The following is a 21,570-nucleotide window of genomic DNA, read 5'->3' as shown; positions in this document are numbered from 1 at the left end:
GGCAAAGGTGCGAGTATCAGTTCATGTATCAGTTTTGACTCCTCTATACTGTACTGTTTGATTGGTTATGTTGTTATCGTGTAACACTGGATGGTATGACTTGTAAAATGTCAATGTATGCCTGAAAATGGATAAATAAAAAGTTAAAAAAAAAAAAGAGGGTTGGACAAGTTCCTGAAGAAAAAGTCCCATAAACAGTTATTAGGCAGGTAGACTTGGGAAAGCCAGGGCTTATCTCTGGGAGTGAGATACAAGAAATAGATCAACTACTGGGGATCTGATGGGTGCTTGTGAGCCAGGCTGGCCACTGTTGGAGGCAGAATGCAGGGCTGGATGGACCTTGGTCTAACCAGCATGAGATTTCTTATGCTCTTATGGTTTCACTTTGCTCAGAAGAAACAAACAGACAAGGAAGTTGGGAGATAGCAGCCATGTGCTCCAGGTACTCCTCCTTCATACAGAAGAGAGAGAGATTCTGGAGGAAAGAGAGAGCGCAGAGTGAAGAGAGGAATGAACAGCAAAGAAGAGGAGAGGGTGAAATTGGGGCGGCTAGAAGACTAGGTAAATTCTAGGGAGAGGTGAGGGAGGAGTGAATTCTATGGGGGAAGTCAGGGAGGGGAGGGAATGTCCTTTTTCCTGCAGTCAGCAATGCAAACTTGGGTCTCTGTCACCTTTATTCTCTCCACAGTATTACGTGTTCCACAGTAGTTATGAGAGAGGCATGGGTGGGAGGGAATAGAGAGAGTGAGAAAGAATGAGGGGGGAGTGACAGAGAGGGTGGATGAGAACTGTGGATGGACTGTGAGAGACCTTATAGGGGATGGAACTAGTGTCAGAGAACAGGGCTGGGAAGAGGAAGAATTGGGGGTTGGTAGTGAGTGAGAAATTGGGTGAGGGAAGTAGAGGAAGAGTGAGAAATCTGGGACAGAAATAAGGGGGTAGAGTGTGAAACAAAACCAAAGGGGATGATGGATGGGTGAAAGAGAGCCAGATGGCGTAGAGGTGATGACAGCAGACACACAGGCAAGAGTGTGCCAGAGGTGCTGATGGGGAGACAGAGACAGGATGGAGGCAGTCCAGAGAAGGGCAACCAAAATGGTGGGTGGTCTCCATCGAATGACTTATGAGGAGAAGTTGAAGAACCTGAATGTGTATATCCTGGAGGAGAGGAGGAGCAGGGGGTGATATGATACAGATGTTCAGATACTTGAAAGGTTTTAATGATCCATGGTCGACAACAAAGCTTTTCCATTGGAAACAATTTAGTAGAACTAGGGGTCACGATTTGAAACTCCAGGGAAGAAGACTTAGAACCAATGTCAGGAAATATTTCTTCACTGAGAGGGTGGTGGATGCCTGGAATGCCCTTCCGGAGAAAGTGGTGAAGACTAAAACTGTGAAGGATTTCAAAGGGGTGTGGGGTAAACACTGTGGAACCCTAAAAGGTAGAGGATGGGAATAAATAAAAAAGCTAAACTGGCACGGAGAGCAGTTACTACTCTTAAGAGAAACATGGGGGTAACCTGCATGGAGCGGCAGTTACTACCCTTAAGAGAAACATGGGGGTAACCTGCACGGAGCGGCAGTTACTACCCTTAAGAGAAACATGGGAGTAACCTGCACGGAGAGCAGTTACTACCCTTAAGAGAAACATGGGGGTAACCTGCACGGAGCGGCAGTTACTACTCTTAAGAGAAACATGGGGGTAACCTGCACGGAGCGGCAGTTACTACCCTTAAGAGAAACATGGGAGTAACCTGCACGGAGCGGCAGTTACTACCCTTAAGAGAAACATGGGGGTAACCTGCACGGCGTGGCAGTTACTACCCTTAAGAGAAACATGGGGGTAACCTGCACGGAGCGGCAGTTACTACCCTTAAGAGAAACATGGGGGTAACCTGCACGGAGTGGCAGTTACTACCCTTAAGAGAAACATGGGGGTAACCTGTACGGAGCGGCAGTTACTACCTTGGGAAGCTTGCTGGGCAGACTAGATGGACCATTTTGGTCTTTTTCTGCATCATTACTATGTTACTGTGAAGAGGAAAATAGGTCTTGAAGAGAGAGACAGCTACAGAGAGGTGATGGGCTGACTGAGAGAGGAAGTTGTGAAATCAGAATATCTCATTTTCTTTTTGTTTTCCTTTTCCCATTGAGTCCTCTGGAGTTGGGGTATGTAGAGGACTGGAAAGTGTTCTGGATGTCATGAGAAGGGATAATGAGGCTCACACATATTGAAATGATTATGGGAAAGCTAATGCAGTGTTCTTACCCCAGGAACAGGTTCTCCGTCCGACATCCCTGAGATTATCTCCCGCATTGAACGAGGGGAAGAGCCGTACATCAAGGATGAGCTGGGATCAGAGGAAAGAGGAACTGGGAGAAGCAGCTGCTCAGGTGAGTGCAGGAATAAGAGGGACCGGGGTAAAACTGCTGAGAGGAAGAGTGGAAGGAGCAGCTGGGAACTGCAGAGACCCCTGCACAAGCTCCTCTGGAGAACTCTTTAATCGCTCATATGAAGGCTGAAGTAATATAACCTGAGTTAAAATGAGCACTAAAAACTATCCCCAGTGCCTGATGTAGTAAACAAATGATCTGAGAGTTATAAAAGCAGCTCAACAGAACTGTGTGCTATAACCAGAGTGAAAAGGTGCTCTAAGCTGAGCTCAGCCAGGTGCACATTAACAGTAGTGTAATTTAAAAGTACACTAACTTCAAAACATTAGAGGCTATGTGGTCTTCCTCGGGACCATGATCAAGAGACCCTCTACCTAGGACAGTGGCCTCTGCTGCAGTGTCCTGAACCAGACAGCCTCACTGTTCCCCATGCTAGGCTCTCTGCCCGTAAACCCCCCATTCTGACATTCACCACGTAGGCTACCCACCGACTTGAACACCACCCTCTAAGCCAAGTATCCTGCAATAATCCCACATGCCCACTGACACACCCCAGTAATGTCTCCCAACCCAGAAATGCAGGCCAGATGTCCTAAACACATTAACATACCCCACTGACCCCCTAACCTACAGGTCGATACTCTAAGGCCGCGGTAGAAAGAGTGCGGCATTGCCAGGCGCACCCTCGTTCCCCGCACGCACAGTTCTCTTCACCTAGCGCTCGATACTCTCTTCTAATTGCATGCAAATGCATGCCGCGGCTGTGAAGCCTTAGGCAAGCGTTAGGCCCGCGCAACCCATTTTACTGTATAGAGCGCCTATACAGTATCCTGGGTTCGCGGGCCTAATGCTTCACGGCCGCGCTGGTACCTGTCATTTCAAATGACATTTGAAATGACAGGTACCAGGAAGTGGACAGTTATGTTCCCCGATGCTCGGCAAACTTTCCCCCAGCCCCCGCTCACCTGCCCTGGCCCCGTCCGGTCTCCGGTGCAGCCCCAGTCTGTCTCCTCCTCCCGAGGCAAAAAAAAACCAAAAAACCCGAAAAAGTAGCAAGGCTCGGGCCTGCTACGATAGTCCCTTCTCCCTTCTCCTCTCCTCCCGATTTCGGCGCTCAAGGCGGCCGGGTGGGCGTGCATTCATCCAGGCAGAGGGAGCTGGCGGCGAAAGCGGCCTCCGGCTCCCTCTGCCTGGATGAATGCACGGCCCCCGCCGGCAGTGAATGAATGGCCGTGCGATTTCGGCGCTCAAGGCAGTCACATGACGTGACGTCACGCCTTGAGCGCCGAAATCGCACGGGCATTCATTCACTGACGGCGGGGGCCGTGCATTCATCCAGGCAGAGGGAGCCGGAGGCCGCTTTTGCCGCCAGCTCCCTCTGCCGTGCATTCATCCAGGCAGAGGGAGCCGGCGGCAAAAGCGGCCTCCGGCTCCCTCTGCCTGGATGAATGCACGCCCCCGCCGGCAGTGAATGAATGCCCGTGCGATTTCGGCGCTCATGCCTTGAGCGCCGAAATCGCACGGGCATTCATTCATGCATCAAATTCCTTATAGGAAAACCTCTTTCTAAAAAATAAGTTGATCTCCAGCCTTTTTTTTTTTTTTTTTTAAATCAGAAAAAGACCACTGAACCCTAGTCATAATGAAAATATCTTTGGCTTCTGAATGGGCAACCGATTAGACTGGGATAAACAGAAACAATGCCCGTGTGATTTCGGCGCTCAAGGCATGAGCGCCGAAATCGCACGGGCATTCGTTCACTGCCGGCAGGGGCCGTGCATTCATCCAGGCAGAGGGAGCCGGAGGCCGCTTTCGCCGCCAGCTCCCTCTGCCTGGATGAATGCACGCCCACCCTGCCGCCTTGAGCACCGAAATCGGGAGGAGGGGAGAAGGGAGAAGGGACTACCGTAGCAGGCCCGAGCCTTGCTACTTTTTCGGTTTTTTGGTTTTTTTTTGCTTCGGGAGGAGGGGACAGGACTGGGGCTGCACCGGAGACCGGACGGGGCCTTGAGCGCCGAAATCGCCCCCATTTTTTACACTTTATTCCCGTTTTAATTTTCTAACACCACACTAACACCAAGTAGAGGGTGGCGGTAAACTAACAGGTTAAGGACGCGGCAAAATAGCGGGTTACAAAGGAGATAATCTGAGCGCACGTCACAGTATCGGAGGGGAATAGCTAATTCCTTCATTATACAGCTAATTCGTTCATTTACATATCATATACATGCTGCGTGCGGAAAGGGTTATGCGTCTGTTTTAAGAAGCGCTAAGGACGCGTGAAACTGGAGACTGGATCGCAGGATCGCCTTACGCGTCCGAATTGTGCGCTCCCAGCTCGTTACAGACGGGAAATCCTCAACCGCATGTTACAGTATCGACCTGCTAGTGATGCACCCCAGCGACTCCTCGAGCATATGGACGTACCCCATTGATCCTTAATCCTAGTCATACGGAATCACTAGGTGTTTCTTTTTCTTCCTGCGGACAAGAGTGGGCAGATTGTACAAACTCCCAGAGGCAATGTGTGACCTTGGCCTGGTTTAGTTCCTTTGCTCCTGGCACAACAGTCCTGGAGAGCTGCTTTCCCCAGTGGAGCAGAGCCTCCCAGGAAAGGTCCTGGTAGAAGGCACCCTAAGACTTCATCCCGGTACCCTTTGGGGACTGGGAATCACTCCTAGCAAGGGTTCCCTCTTTTGTGAAGTAGACAACCAAGAGGTTTGGCCCTGGTGAGTTAGGAAGCCTCAGGGCTCTCCTCTCCCCTCCCTCTTTCTCTTCCCTTTGCTTCCTGCGAAGCCTTGCCTAGGAGGAATAAAGCTGGGGTAATAAAAGGCTAAACAGGGATGACGAGAACAGGTGCAGACAAGTGGCAGCGGGTGCAAAGGGCCTTCTGGAGGTAGAGTACAATTAAAGGGGGAGCAGAGGAAATCATGCAGGAGCCATGCGGCTGTGCTTGTTTAGTGCAGCACGCTTCTACACGCAGACAGCTGCAGGCTCGCTAGCCCTCTCTGGCTGAACCAAAAAAAAGGAGAGGCAAACATGCTCCAAAAGACTTCCCAGCGGTGCAGGGTCTTTTTGTCCAGTTGTGAAGGAGGGCCAGACCAAACCTCCCTGAATAGGCTTATTGAGGGCCCACTTTTGAGGAGGGGGGAAGGTCAGCAGGAAGCGGTAGAGTTCGAACGGACCCAGCCCTTCCACCAGTGGGAGTTGATGACTTCCTGCCCCTGGGGCAGCCACGACTGGTGCCCTCTCCCAGGGCAAGAAAGTTTGAAGAACCCAGGAGGTGGACTGGATCAGGAGTTCCTTGGAGACCCGCCTGGAGCCCATTGGGGGGCTTTACACCAGAATTGCAGGAAGATTTTTGCAGGAGCAGGGGGGCTATCCCTGCCCCCATATAATCTAGTCAAGGACGCTGTCTTCAATATAGCAGCAGGGCTAGTGTCCCTGCTTCCCAAAAGCACCAGGATCATAGATCAGGTACGTACGTTCGGCACCCAGAAGACATCCAGGGTGTGGGACTAACTTTAGCTGCTAGAGTGGATGGTAGCCACACTAGAATTAGTTTCATGGGCCAGGACACATGTTTGCCCACTGCAACAATTTAGTTTTAGCTGCTGGTCACCCGCTTTGCAGGATTATGACCAGGAGCTGCAAATCTCTCAGGCAACAAAAGACTTATGAGGAGAGATTAAAGAACCTAAATATGAACACCCTGGAGGAGAGGAGGAGCAGAGGAGATATGATACAGACTTTCAGATATCTGAAAGGTTTTAATGATTCATGGTCAACATCAAACCTTTTATAATGGAAAAAAAAATCAGGTGAACTTGGGGTCACGATTTGAAGCTCCAGGGAGGAAGACTCAGAACCAATGTCAGAAAATATTTCTTCACGGAGAGGGTGGTGGATGCCTGGAATGCCCTTCCGGAGGAAGTGGTGAAGACTAAAACTGTGAAAGATTTCAAAGCGGCGTGGGATAAACACTGTGGATCCATAAAGGCTAGAGGATGGGAACGAAGAGTAGAGCCATGGGAGTGGCTTGCTGGAATGTTTACTACCTGGTGATTACTACCCTTACTCAAAAAAATCCCTTGCACGGTTATTGCAACCCCAACACTGCTCTCTGCTTCAATGGCAAAGGGAAATGTGGAATAGAGGATTTGCATTCAGATAACAACCAACAAGGACTGAACTTCACAATCTGGATAAACAAATAAGCGTGGGGGTAGCTTGCTTATTACGGTGGTTACTACCCTAAACCAATTAAGCCTGATACATCACTCAAATGCATACACAGAGTTGCTCTCTGCTTCTACAGCAAGGGGGAAAAAGTAGAAAACAGGATTTACATTTAGGCAACAACCAACAAGGACTGAACTTCACAATCTGGGTAAACAAACAAACGTGGGGGTAGCTGCTTATTACGGCAGTTATACCCTAAATCAATTAAGCCTGATACATCACTTTGAAAGCATATACAGTGTTGCTATCTGCTTCAACGGTAGGGGGAAGTGAGGAAAACAGGATTTGCATTCAGATATCATCCAACAAGGCATCGATCTGTGCAGTCTGGGTGAACAAGCATCGGGGTAACTTGCTTGATGCGGCGGTTACAACCCTTAAACATAAGCCTTATGCTCACCTTTGATGCAACTCCAACATTACTCTCTGCATCAATGACAGGAGATGGCAGGAAATTTGAATCAAACGGTTACCAGCAAGAACCCTGAAGTTGGTGGTTGGTGAAACAGATAAGCATGGGAAAATAAGAGTCGAAGCTTGCTGGGCAGACTGGATGGGCCGATTGGTCTTTTTCTGCCATCATTTCTATGTTTCTTTGTGTCTGTGAGTGTGGGATTATGGTTAAATACCACCAACTTACTAAAGATTGTGGATTTGAAACCTTCCAATTGGATCATTCTTTTTTAAATTATTTATTTTATTGATTTTACAAACTTATCAATCAAAACAAAAGTCCGACATATACAATCAATATATATATAGTATAGGAAAAAATATTAGAACTAGAAATCAGTATCATATCCATTGATAGACCTCAATATGGGGGAATCAAATACACAAAGATATATATATATATATATATATATATATAATCAGCACTCAAGATATACAAGCACTAGATGCTTCTCAACGAGAAGAGCTAGTCACCAGTCTTTCTATATTACAAAGACAGCCTTCTAGAAGGTTGGGATCTGAAAACACATATCTAGCATTATTCAACTTAATCAAGCATTTACAGTGCATGGACATTGAAGCATGAATGTGGTACCAAGAACCAATACTCTGTGCTTTTCTTTAAAAAAAGATCTCCTCCTCAATTTAGTTTCACACAACACATCGGGAAAAATTGCTATACTAGAGCCAAAAAAGGAATTTTCTCTAGAGCGAAAAAAAATTTTCAAGATCCACAATTAATCTGGTTCTAGTGCATATGTAACGAGTAACATAGCTCTAGTCCTTACCTCTTCATGTGAATCCTGTAAGAAAGCTGCAAATCACCATTATTGATAGGTACAGCTGCCTTCCCAGTAACAGTTCCAAAATTCCCTGCTACAAGGTAATAAGCCCTAGCTATAGGAGCCGACTGGGACTTTTAAGAAAATCAGCATAAAACGTTTTCAACCTCATTGATGTTTTAGGAAACTTTAAGAACAGACGAGTTAATCTTCTAGAATTATTTTTGAGCATCTCTAATTTATGATACAAAAATTTGTTTATCTTGAGTCAACATAACATCAAAATTCTGTAAGGCTTTACACTGTGCTTCCAGATTGACCAACTTAACTGTGCGATCTTGAATTGCCTGTTTCTGTAGGGTAACTTGAGTTTGTAAATCACCTACAGTAGATAGAATATTGTCTACCCTACTAATTAGAGACTGCTCCGAACCTCCACAGGGTCTCCAATGCAATTAGGGCTGGTTTATCCCCATAAGGGGTAGAAGTACCAGGGGGACTGAGTGGGGAAAAGTCCTCACTTCTAGCAATCATTGTTGAACTAACTCCAGCTGAATGCGTACCTGCCCATCTTCAGAAGACCGCACAACTTGAAATTGAAAGGCGATACGGAGTGATGTGTGGAGAGAAATGAAGAAATGGTGGAAATATTAAACAAATACTTCACTTCGGTGTTCACCAAAGAAGACCCTTGAGATGGACCATTGCTGGTTGACAAGACCATAAATAGGGATAAGATAGTCGAAACTCCAGTTACAGAAGAGAAAGTATGGGAAGAGCTAAACAAACTGAAAGTGACAAGACCAAGGGGCCAGATGAGATACATCCTAGGTTACTGAGGGAGCTCAGAGATGTGCTGGCGGGTCCGCTGAAGGATCTGTGCAATATTTATGTATTTTATTTATTTATTTAAAATCTTTTCTATACCGTCGTTAAGTTAATTCACCATCACAACGGTTTACAAAAAGGCACAAATAAGGTTAAAAGTTGGTTGGTATAGATAACATATTATAGGTGTGCCATTAGGGAACGGTAACATGTTTTAAATATAAAAGCTATGTGTTGAGTTTATTTACATTGTGGTTGAAAAAGTTTTCTTTACGGTACCTAAATAATTTAATATTCTAATATGTAATAGGAGAAAGGAGAGAGAAACTTTTCATAAACAAAAGAACTGATTGCTTGGTGCTTGCTTACGTGCTTATTTATTCCCTTCGTTCTGCTTATAGAAGGCTTGTTTAAAAAGCCTTCTATAATGGGAGTGGCGCCACAAGACTGGAGAAAAGCAGTGGTGGTCCCGCTTCACAAGAGTGGGAGCAGAGAGGAGGCCGGAAACTACAAAGCTGATTAACGTCAGTTCAGTAGTGGAAAAATTAATGGAGACTCTTCTAAAGGAAAGGATAATGAACTTTCTACAATCCAGTGGGTTGCTGGACCCGAGGCAGCATGGATTCACCAGGGTAAGGTCCTGTCAGACAAATCTGACTTTTTTTTTTTTGATTCATTGATTAGAGATTTGGAACAAGGAAGAGCACTCGATGTAAACTATTTGGATTTTAGCAAAGCTGTTGATACGTTCCCACATAGGAGGCTAGTGAATAAAATGAGAAACGCAGAGGGCCATACACAGTAAAGGAGAGGAAGGAATATTACTCACAGAGGCGCACAGTTTTGGCTGCGCACCAGCAGCTTCACTCCACAGCTTCAGATCTTTCATGGGCCCTCAATGCCAGCAGATGACGTCAGACGCCAGCAACAAGCAGACAATGCAGGCAAAGGTCTGGCAGCCAATCGCGGGACAGATGTCCGTCCTCCTCCTCCTCCTCTCTCATGCCTCTCCCAATCTGATCGTTCTAACCACCGGTGCCAGATCATTAAGATGGCGGGGTGCCTTGTTAGGATCAGAGAGCTCAGGGACACTCTGGGCAAAGGAGGAGGAGGCATCCTTGTTCATAACCAGGTTAGAGACCAGGGCTGTCAGGCTGGCATTGCGGCATTTCCTTCCATCGATAAAACTGAGCCCTCTCAATGCCACAGTGGTGGCCCAAATGAAACAAGTAAAGGGGTACTCGCAGCCCCAAGCTTGCGGAGGAAGCCGAGATGTTTTTCAGGTGGGTGGAGAGAAACCTAACAGCAGCACATATTACAGAAAAAGGAAACATTTCAAGCAGACTTTCTCAGCAGAAACGGGCTCGACCCAGAGAGTGTAACTTCAGCCAGGAGACTTTTCAGATGATAGGAGAGCCCTGGGGACCCCAGGTCGTGGACCTGATGGCAACCTCAGCAAATTCCTGTCAGGTAGTCCCCGCATATCTGGATGTAGCACGTTTCTTAAGAGGAGTGAGGCAGGTGAGGCCCCTCTTTAAGATGGTCGTGTCTCAGTGGGATCTCAGTTTGGTCTTCAGAGCACTGGTCAAAGCACCCTTTGAACCAATAAGCCAGACATCCTTAAGAACCTGTCACTAAAGACGATCTTCCTGGTGGCAATTTGCTTCACTAGATGCATTTCAGAACGACAGGCAATCTCACGTAGAGACCATTACTTAATAATTTCACTACACCCATTCACTTTCCAACCAGTGCTGTCATTCCTACCCAAAATCTTGTCTTCCCTCCACCTGAAGCAGGTAGCATCTCTTCCCGCCCTCAAAGAGAATGGATGCAGAGACAAGGATGAGAGGCTGCATCTCCTCAGTGTGCAGCATATTCTCTAAAAAGTTCCTGACAGTGACCAATCCTTTCAGAAAGACGGACAAGACATTTTGTTCTTTTGGTGGACCTCACAAGCAGCTGCTAATACCGCTTTTGTAAGGAGGGTTAAACAGCAGATATTTACATAATGGGAGACAAGCTCCACTAGCATACCATGCCCCCTCTTCCAGGGCACAGGTATCATTGTGGGCAGAAATATCTGCCGTCTCCTCTGGTAAAATCTGCAAGGCTGCTACCTGGGTGTCCCTACACTCCTTCTCTAGATTTTACAGGCTGGAAGTGCAAGCCAGGGAAGATGTGGCCTTCAGGGGAGAGAGTCCTTAAGGGCAGCGCTGTCTTCCTCCCACCCTAGCATCAGCTCCCCAAGAGTAAGCACTGGTCTACCAGGAAGAAAAGGAAGTTGAAATTATTTATTACCTCTTATTTCCTTTCCTTGAGTCCTACTGGACCAGGCTAGTCCCACCCAATGGAACAGAGGCTGGCAATGAACATGCCTCAGGGAGCCTAGACTATCTGTCATTCTCTCCCTTCCCCCTCCTCATCCCCGGGAAGGGATACAGCCTTGAGGGTTCCAAATATGAATACATTGGAAGAAGGGCGGGGGAGGCCTAAGGCCCTTGATATGTTTTTGTCTGGTTTATCTGGCAGAAGACGACTGGCAAGGACCTGGCGCTACTTCTCTTTTTATATCAGGTGATAAAATCACAAGGAGGCATGGTCTCTGTCTCCAGCAGCTGAGGAGAGGAGAAATCCAAAAAGTAAGGACTGGTCTAATGGGACTCATAGAAAGGAAATTAACAGGTAATAAATCATTTCACCATGTTGTTTTGGGGATATATTGTGTTGGGGGTATATTACCATGTTTGATATGTCAATGGAGATACATTATTAGCTTTATGGGGACGAGTAATCTGATAGGTTTAAAGAGTTAGTGAGCATACTGCATGGGCCTGTAAACCTAGCATCTTACTGCACTGACCCCTTTAAAGTACCCCCAAGCATACACCACTAACTCCCTAAAATGATAACACAACCCACTAATCCAGTCTTCCCAGTAAGATTCCCCATTGATACCTTAAACCTAGTAATATACTCCACTGGGCAAATGCGTGTAGACTTGGGCTCCTGAATTTCCGTACTCCAGTGCTTACCATAGTTTTTTAGGCTTGGAAATATAACTCTTGGAGCGGCCTCGGAGGGAACTTCCCTACCCCCCCCCCCCCCCCCCCCACCTTCCCTTCCCTTCCCTTACCTCCCTCGCCCTTTTCCTCCCCCCCTTCCCTTTTTCTTTTTTTTTTACTTCTGACCCCGCCCCCGGATCGCCCCTTTAGTAAAGCCCCAGGACTTAGACGCGTCCCGGGGCTTTATGCGCGTCGCTGGGCCTTTTGAAAATAGGCCCGGCGACGCGTAAGGCGATTTACGCGCGTAGAGCTTTGAAAATCCGACCCTGTGCCTGTGCATGGGTGCACGTGAGCAGTTTTGAAAGTTCTTCTCTCTAAGACTTCAACTGCTGGAATACAGACAAGAACAAGTCGAACAATTTCACTGAGAGAATTCAAATATCTGTTTCTCATCCACAGGGGTATTTCTAGATCACTGTTTATCGAAGGTGAACAGCAGCCTTTCCCAAGCTTCTAGTTCTGCCTGCACAGACAGGTGATATTTTGTTATCTAGCCGCAATGATTGTGAGATGAATGAGCTTACCTCAGCCCAAGAAGTGACCATGGGGATCCCAAACCTGAAAACCAACTTCTGTCCAATGAGCATGTGCTCCAGTGTGATCATGAAGATCCTGGGGGAGGACTTAGGTCTTTATATTGCCCATTTGGTGATCTGAAGGTTATATACCAACTTCTCTGAAGTCTGTAGCTCTCTGGCCATCTTTAAAGAACTCAAGCCTTGGACCCTGAAGATTTAAGTAACTATCATCTAGTTTTCTTGTTTCCATTTTTGGCCAAATTTATCGAGAGGTTGGTCCTGAAGTAATTGAATACCTTTCTGCAGGATAATGTATTACTTAATGCTTTTCAATTTGGCAATAAGATTGAAATACTTCATATTTCCAGTTTGGTGGGGTTTTTATGAGGATTTGATTCAGGGACTTGGTTTTTACTAGTTTTATTGGATATCTCTTCAGCTTTTGACACTACATCAGTGGTTCTCAACCTTTTTTCTATTGGGACACACCTGGCACATAATGCTTACAGGCGTAACACACTGAACATGTGACCACCTCGGGGCGAAATGTAAACATATACTCTGCATCTACAGGAACCCACACCGGCCCCTCATCCCCAAACAATGGATGCAGAGCAGAACTAGGACATTTCAAATACCACTCGCTATATAAAAAAGATGTTCTGATTCTGGTGTTATCTCAGTAACAGAAACACAAACTCCCTTACTACCAGGCGCACTGTAAAATACAAAACCTGAAAAACAAACACTCAGCACATGTGTAGGAAACCTTCCATACCACTGCACTCAAATAGCAATAGCCCTTCCTATGAAAAGGCAGCAGTGCAGCGCCAATGCATGGCCTATTGAGAATGAGAAAACGCAACAAAGAAGATTGATACAAATCCCTACCTACTGGTAAAATACCTCACCTCAGTCACGCATACAGATCCAGCCTTCACTAAATACAGCATAAAAGACCACAAATTACAAATGTGGAGACAAAAACTGGAATAGAAACTTCAAAAAGCCACTCTGCATGCAGTGCAAAACTGGAGCCTAGAAACAGAAATTTATATCCTCCTACACTAAGTAAAGTAAAGATAGAAGAAATGCACATTCCAAAAACTGAATATTACAGCTCTTGCACCCCATAACTCCCCCTCCATGCCTGCTTCATCCTTCACTTTCCCAATTATTCTCTTTCAATCATCTGCTTACACTCATATCCCTGCCTAGCATTCCTGACCCCCCCCATATCTTCTTCCCAGTGCTTCTTCTCTCTCCTGCTTGACTCTCCCTACCTGCTTCATCCCATCTCCCTGCCTGCCCAGCTACCCCGACCCCCTGTTTCCCACCCCCTTCCTGCTCAGCAGCCCCCACACTCACCCTCCATGCACAGGTAGAGGTTGGGGGGAAAAGAGGTTGGGGATGCTGGGAAGATGAAGGTGGAACGGAGAGGGAGTGTGGGGGCTGCTGAGCAGGAAGGGGTGAGAAACAAGGGATCCAGGTAGCTGATCCTCAGCATCACTCCCAGACTGTGCAGGGGAAGATAAGGTTTGTGTCCCATCAGGCCCAGAACAGCAGGACCTGGCAATGTCTCGCTCTGATCTGGGTGGAGGAGGAAACAGCCTCCCGCTGAGCCAGAAAGAAGAGAAGGAGGTGAGAGGAGCCTCCCATCAGGCCCAAGAGACGTCAACCAACTCCCACCCGGGCTGATAAGGAGGCAGCCATCTGCTGGCCCTGCGACTCACCTCCCAGGACCTCGCCACACACCAGTGCGTCCCTGACACGCCTGTTGAGAACCACTGCTCTACACTGTCATATTTTGCTTGAATGTCTTTATTTATTCTGTATTACTGCCACTATTTTGAAATGGTTTATATCGTATTTGATGGATTGTCATCAAAAAGTCACTTTAGGGTACTTAAAGACAGCTTTGCGGCCAATGCACAATGGAGTAGAGATGTGAATCGGAACCAGAATCGGTTCGGATTTCAGTTCCGATTCACATCTCTACAATGGAGTACCACAGGGATCTGCACTGTCTGCTATTCTTTTCAATAATTAGATTTCCCAGCTTTACTGTGTATTATCTAATTTGTGTCGGCTAAAATAGCTATGCCAACGATGGATCCCTCTTGGTCTTCTCCCATATAATAATTTGAACAGGGAAAACCTGGTTGAACTTTGGGAAACTTCATATAGCAGGTAATACATAGGACAAGAGTAAGTCCAAATTCTTGCCATACTCCGTAATGAACTTCCTCAGCATCTGTTTGAGGATTTTGTTAAAGCGCTCTACCAACCTATCAGTTTATGGGTGGTAACCTGAGATTCATAGGATTTTCACTTGCATTAAAGCACAAACATGTTTCATTACTTTGCAGACAAATGGGGTCCCTTGGTTGGTTAATATCTCTTTGGGTAACCCAGCCCAAGAGAAGATATCCATCAAGGCCATGGCTACCACTTGAGTCTTCAAATTCTGCAAGGGGACAGCTTTTGGATACCTGGTCGCATAGTTGAGGATGACTGGAATATATTTTTTCCCTCTTCTAGACCTCTCCAGGGGTCCTATCAAGTCCATAGTAATCTTTGCAAAAAGTGTCTCTCTAATGGGCATTGGCACCAAGGGTGATGCTCATACTGCTGCAGGCCCAGTCATCTTACAGGGAGGGCAGGACTGAGAATAGACTTGAACTGGTAGATAAAAGCCAGGCCAATAATACTGGGTCAAGAATTTTTCTTGAGTTTTCTCTTCCCCTAGGTGGTCCCCTAGGACAGGGGTGGTAAACTCCAGTCCTCGAGGGCCACAAACAGGCCAGGTTTTCAGGATAACCACATTGAATATACATGAGATAGATCTGCATGCTCTGATAACCACAATGAATATGCATGAGATAGTTTTACATACATTGGAGGCAGAGGATACAGATCTGTCTCATGTATATTCATTGTGGTTATCCTGAAAACCTGGCCTGTTTGTGGCCCTCGAGGACCGGAGTTTGCCACCCCTGCCCTAGCAGATGGTCGTGGGCTAGTTGCAACACTTGTAGATGGTATGGTTGAGGTACCAAGAGCTGCTCAAAGGTATCCCCTTCTGCATTCCCCTTGTCGATGTGGTATACTAAGTCTCCCTTTGTTATGGAAAAAGAAGGAACTAGGTTTCAACCCTCTGCTCCAGAGACTAATTCTCTATCATCTGTATGTGCTGCTGGGCAGAATCTATATTCTCGTTGGGCCCGCATGAAATTACTGGGATTTCCCTCTCCACCCCACTCTGAGGGGATAACAATGAGATCTTGCTAATTTTGAGGACCTTACTCAGACTCATAAATTCAGTCTATGACCACTTTTATGTGTTGTACATAGTTACGTTTCTCTAGCCTATATTGCTTATGAGACTTGGGCGTCTTAGAGCTTCTAATGTATACGTCCGGGTCTTCTAATGGGAAGTCCACTGGGAACCAGGTCTTGTCTTTGGCGGAGCCAGCTGGGCCATTCATAACCCAGCTCCAAAGAGTTCCAAAGTCTGGATAGTGCTGTCCCAGTACTATAAGATATGGAATCCAGGGAGGTACTCCTAAATCTATTTTGGTTTGTCTTACCGGGGCTTTTAGTGAGATCTGACTGATAGGAATTTGCCTCTGGTCTCCATGCAAGGATCACTGTTTTTTCATAATTGATCTGTATTTTTTTGACCAGTTCTTTCTGAATGAGTTTCTCTGCTTCCCCAGCTCTACTAAGGCCTGGTTGGGAAGCTGTCCAGCTCCATAAGAACAAACCCCAAACGGGGAATGTCCACAAATGAACAGACTTGCAGGGTCGTCAGGTTAACAACCATGGGGTCATCTTTGACGTGGTAACAGTTGGGAATCCTCTGTCCAAAACTGAAGTAGGCTCCTTGGGGCTTTGTTACTTCCGTGCATTTCTTCCTTCCATCTCCATGGCCTTCTAGTGATATATTGAGGTTCCTGAGGGAAGGGGTTCATCCCCTCCTCGGCCAGTGGGGCATGTTAGGGTTCTACTCCTCGGCTCTCTCCTTCCTCTCTCTCCACTCCCCTCACCCAGGTGTTCTTTGCTGTAGTCGGCCCATGGCCTATATCCACGGCATTCAAGTAATGCTCCAGTTGAGAGTCGACCTCCTTCAGGGTTGTAACTGTCTGTCCCTACACCCATTATTGTGGTCTGGAGGGGAGGATTGTTACAAACTGTTCCACTATGCCTGCCTCTTCCACTTCATGTCCCATTTTGACATTGCGTTCTAGACACTGCCAGCAACTGTTTATTTTATTTAGTTCACTTATATTCTGCAATTCTAAAACATTTACTGTGGATTGTGATAACGCATACATAATAAAATATACAAAAATAAAATACAAACCAATTCAAAATACAAAATAGAAAATGTATTAAATCCTAAATATTAAAAGCTTTAACTTTCCTTTAACTTCTGGGCCTGGACACTTGTCCTTTCCACTAGGGTAAAGGTTAGGCCCCTAAAATGTTTTTGATACCGCTTCTTAGATAGCCCCAGTCTATCAAGTTTGATTGCCCAATAATTTTGGGCCTGTTGTTTGATAAGGGCTTGATATGCTGCCTTACTGGTTAAATAGGGGCCAACCTCAAAGCCCAATGGGCCTCTGGCCAGGCCATTGCCTCCGCTACCCTCTCGAAGGAAACCAAAAAGGCCTCCAGGTCATCCTCTGGTGTCATCTTTGTAAAGGAAATTTCCAGTCTTGTTCTGGACAGACTCCATTCAGTTCCCGTACCTGCTCCTATGGACCTTACCACCTGTGGTTGTTGTAATAACTGGGAGGTGATCTGTGCTTGGGTTTCCAGCCATTGGTGTAATATTTGCAGCAATTACTGATGTTGGCGCAACTGCTGAAGGTATTACGGGTGGAATTTACACTGCTGCTGCTGCTGCTACTATTGCTCAGCCATCCACGACTCAAGCTTCTCTGCAACTATTTTAATTTAGGATGCTTGGTATTGTAGAGGGTTTCTTTAAGGGTTTTGCCCTGCTCCAGGGATCAAAACAAAACTCTTTCCTCTTTTCCCTGGGAGGGAAAAAGAAAATAAAACATTAGCCTGTCCTGCTCTTCCTAACTTTTAAGTCCCTCTCTGTCCAGGCGGGACTATCTCCCCTTTGCTTGTTGCATATTAACTTCCTTCTTTTATTTTTCCTTTTTGGTGTGGGTCTCTGCTCGTACATGCACTTTAAAGCAGACAGCCCACTGTTGCCACCATGTGTAGCACCATGGCAGCAGTCTTTGGCTTGCTGGCAAACAAAGCAGTCTGGACTCCAGCTATTTGTGCACAAACTATTATTTACAGACAAATGAACACAAATTTCTGCTTACCTCAGCAGTGCTTGAAAACATAAAGGCACAAGAAATCAAACCTGCTTACTTAAGATTGAAATAGGTAAGGCCGTTGAAACCATTCCTGGAATGTAAAGTTTTAAGATGAGCGGTGTTTGCATTCGTCTTATTGTTGATAGATTATTGCAGTGCCCTTTATCCGGATTCACTTGGGAAGATGCTAAGGGAGCTGCAAGTTATACGAAATACGGCTGCCAGAATTTTGGGTGGGAAATCTAGGAAGCGGGCTGCAGCACCTCTTTTGAGGAGAGACTACATTGGCTATCAATCAGATTGTGCTGTAAAGTTTAAATGTTTGGTTTTGGCTTTTAAAATCCTGAGAGGGGGTTTATTCCAAGCTGTTACCTAACCAGTTGAGTTGGAGGCCTTCTGTTCACCATTTCGGATATAGTCAGCAATTTCTGTTGCACCTCGCCCCAGGTTTTCTGCTGCCCTTAAGTGTGTCCTGTAAAGGCTCACTCCATGCTAGCCTACTGGCCTTGGTACCACAAACGTTTTTGCTGAAGGGCTGTGCCCTGTTCTGGAACACTCAAACCCAACTTCCTTTCTCCTTGCAGAAAAGAAAAGAAAACGTGCCTATTTGGTACTGACTCACTATAGCTATAAGTCCCTCATCCCAGACAAAGCTTATCCTTTTTAGCCTGTTGTAAACTAAACTTCCAGTTGCCGATGCGGCGAGGTCCAGTAATGGATGAAAAAAGAAAAACACAATTTTTTCCTTTTTTTTTGGCGTGATTTCTCTGCATGAGCAAGGCTTTAGCGCAGAAAAGCCCGAGCTGACACCATGTGTGGCATCAAGAGCCGTCTTGGGGGTAGCCAGAGAACAGACTTCAGGCTGGACTCTCTTTCCTTAGGCTTCTTTCTTTCCCGTGGGCCTCCTCCTGAGCCTGGCTAGTTATACTCCTTTCCCAGAGGCCTCCGCCCAGGACCGGGATTCCCTGCTGACTCAGCTTTAACGTGCACCTGGCCAGATCTCTGGAGCCAGTCCTTTAAGGTGTTCTGGGGTTTTCACATTTCTTCAAAGGCTTTTAGCTTCGAATGTACTTGAAAATGGTTTTATTATTAGTTTTTTACTCTATTGCAAGCCTCTCATATTCTCTCTTGGCCTGTCTTTCTTTTGCTTTATATTTAACTTGCCAGTACTTATGCGCTTGCCTGTTTTTATCATTTGGATTAGTTTCATCAAACTCAAAAAGAAAGCAATCCACATCCGGTTACCCTGTCAGAACACTGGTGTGCCAGGTGTTTCCCTGGGGGCCTTAGAATCAATAAGGAACCTTTTTTTTTTTTTGATAATGATTCCTTCTTCGCGTATTTGAATTCTGTATTAAACAAATGCCTCACGACTTGATGTTGCTCATTATAGGAATGATTAGACAAACTACGGAACCTTTGCAGGAACAAAATAAGAATCAATGTGTCACTTTGCAGAATGGTTTGCCAATGGAGGATTTTGGAAAGAAAATGGAACCTATGCAGAAATAATTTAGACAATTTCAAATTGGAAATTAAAAAAAAAAAAAAAAGTCAAAATTCAGACATTTAAACGGGACGAATGGGATCATGCCAAAGCATTCATTTATCCCTAGATAATTACCCCTGTGCCGCATCCTGATGTAATGTAACCAATGTCGTAGCTTCATAGAAGTACAATATGTCAGTTGATCCCCCTCAATTCATGGTAATGTACATCGGATTTAATTCCTCTCTGTGAATATTTGATTCTTATCTATATGCTCTTGTTAATATTCAATGTTTAATTTATGCCCCTGTTTCTCCCCATCTCTTTTTCCCCTCTCCTTTAAGTTTTGTTTGAATGCAATCCTGTAATTCCAGCCTTTTATCTCACTCCCAAAATCCATAAATCCCTTATTGCACCTTCAGGTCGGCCAATCGTATCTAGCATTGGGTCTTGTTTCAAATCCATATCTAAATAGATTGACAGCTTTTTCCAGCCGGTGGTCATACAAAATTCCTCCTTTTGTTAGAGACTCCTCCCACCCGGGCTTTGCAAGATGTTCCACAAATCCCTCCTAATAATATATTGGTAACTGCAGATATCAGTGCTTTGTGCACTAAAATCCCACAGGAAGCAGCGTTCTGGCCCAAGGTGAAGTCTTCCCTGTGCATTTACGGTTTTTAAAAGATCTAGCTACTGTTACCCTCACCAGGAACTATTTCATTTTGGAACAACAGCTGTTTCAGCAGAAGAAAGGAGTGGCCATGAGGTCATCAGTGGCCCCATCGATAGCATGCATTTATGATGACCAGTTTGAGAGACAACACATTTATTCATCATCCTTTTGTAACGATAGAATATGAAAATGCTGTATTGATGATATTTTTTGAATTTGGTCCAGCACTGTAGAAAGATTACAGCTCTTCATCCAGTGGATCCATGAACAAGATTCCAATTTAAAATTTACAGGGCAATAACCCAAATATTATTTTTAGATATATTGCTTTGCAAACAACAAAGACTGTTGTCTACCACCATCCTTAGGAAACCCACAGATAAAAATACATTGTTTACACAATTCCAGTGTCCACCCTAGGAATTAAAAAAAACACTATCCTTGTTGGGCTGTTCCTATGTCCCTGCAGAATGCGTCATGCTTTCCAAGAATACAAGCTGCAGTCTCGAGTACTAGTGGACTGGTGTATTAACCAGGGATAGGCACCTAAACTTGCAGGGTGAGCCTTTAAATGGGGTCTTTATGCAAATCGTGAGAACCTTTTTTGATACCCAATGATTGCCCTGCATTAAATAACCTAGTTTTTAATATCCCATTCTCCAGTCAGTCCTCAGCAATTAGGGGCGTCATTCAAAAGCATTGGCACACACTTTCGGGGTTTGGTCCTTTCCAGGATCCCTCTATTTTTTCATTCAAAGAAATAAACACTTTTGTGACCAGTTGATCTCTGCAGGCCTTCCTGAAGGTAACATTCAGTATACTAGCAGCAGACATTCCCCATGTGGTGAATGCACAGGATAATGCACATGCATTATCCCTCTCTACGTTTCGGCACTGTAGTCTTCCAAAAGCATATGAACTCCCAGGATTGTTTAATTGGGACAACTCAAGTAGCGTATGCTATAATATAATCATGCGATTTGATCAATATTGGACAAACATGCAGAAATGTTTGTGCACATAAACGCTGTATTCAGACTAAAGGAATGTAAGTCCCTTTGGTTGAACGTTGGCTCATACATCACCAGCTCCTTGAAAGATTTAACATTTTTTTTTTGTAATTATCTGTTTATTGTAAGTAAAGCTAAACCACCATTGACACATACATCCAACATTCGTTAAACCCTCAAGCATACAGGGTACAGCTAGTAACCGTATAGCAAGTTACTGCACAAACGAGAAAACATGATGTATGTACCAACATAAAGTGTAAAATTGACAAACATATATCCAAACATCGGAACTTTGAATAAGGTAGCCCGAAACTTAACACCCTCATCGGGTAACCCACCCTCTGTATACCCAACCCTCCCTTCCCCCCACCCCCTTAGCCAAAATTACTCACCCAGAATCGGAGGCAGACCATTGTTGGTAAGCTTGCCACGCCTTGTGAAATTTCGCTAAGGTATCTCTCCTGGCAGCAGTCAGGTACTCCATCTAATAAATCCACTTCAAAGATTTAACATTTGTTGTGGTTTGTAAAGTTACGCTCGGCCGGGGTGGTGATATTTCTCATGCATTATTTCAGAAAGAACAGCAGTTCATCCACCTATGGGCTTAAACCAGGATCTTGAATGGTCATCCGTACTGGGACCTGGTGCAGTATAATTCGATTTGTTTTGGGATTGCCTGCTCCCCCTCTTCATTTGGGAAGCCTGTTCCTTTAAACTAATTTTACTTCAGTATGGGATAGGTTTTATAACAAGTTCGTGCGGCCGCAC

The 21,570-nt window shown here is 45.5% G+C and overlaps 1 protein-coding gene across 1 annotated transcript in view; it reads left to right on the top strand.

Annotated features, from left to right (window-relative positions):
- LOC115081801 (oocyte zinc finger protein XlCOF6-like) overlaps positions 1–21,570 on the top strand; it is a 43,279-nt gene that overhangs the window by 18,099 nt on the left and 3,610 nt on the right. The window contains exon 3 of the mRNA XM_029586173.1: positions 2,278–2,397. Coding sequence (XP_029442033.1) covers positions 2,278–2,397 — 120 coding nt within the window. The remainder of the gene's footprint in view (positions 1–2,277; positions 2,398–21,570) is intronic.

This window comes from Rhinatrema bivittatum, unplaced genomic scaffold (assembly GCF_901001135.1).
Source record: "Rhinatrema bivittatum unplaced genomic scaffold, aRhiBiv1.1, whole genome shotgun sequence".
Lineage (NCBI taxonomy): Eukaryota > Metazoa > Chordata > Amphibia > Gymnophiona > Rhinatrematidae > Rhinatrema > Rhinatrema bivittatum.
This window is presented reverse-complemented; position numbering and strand designations above follow the sequence as displayed.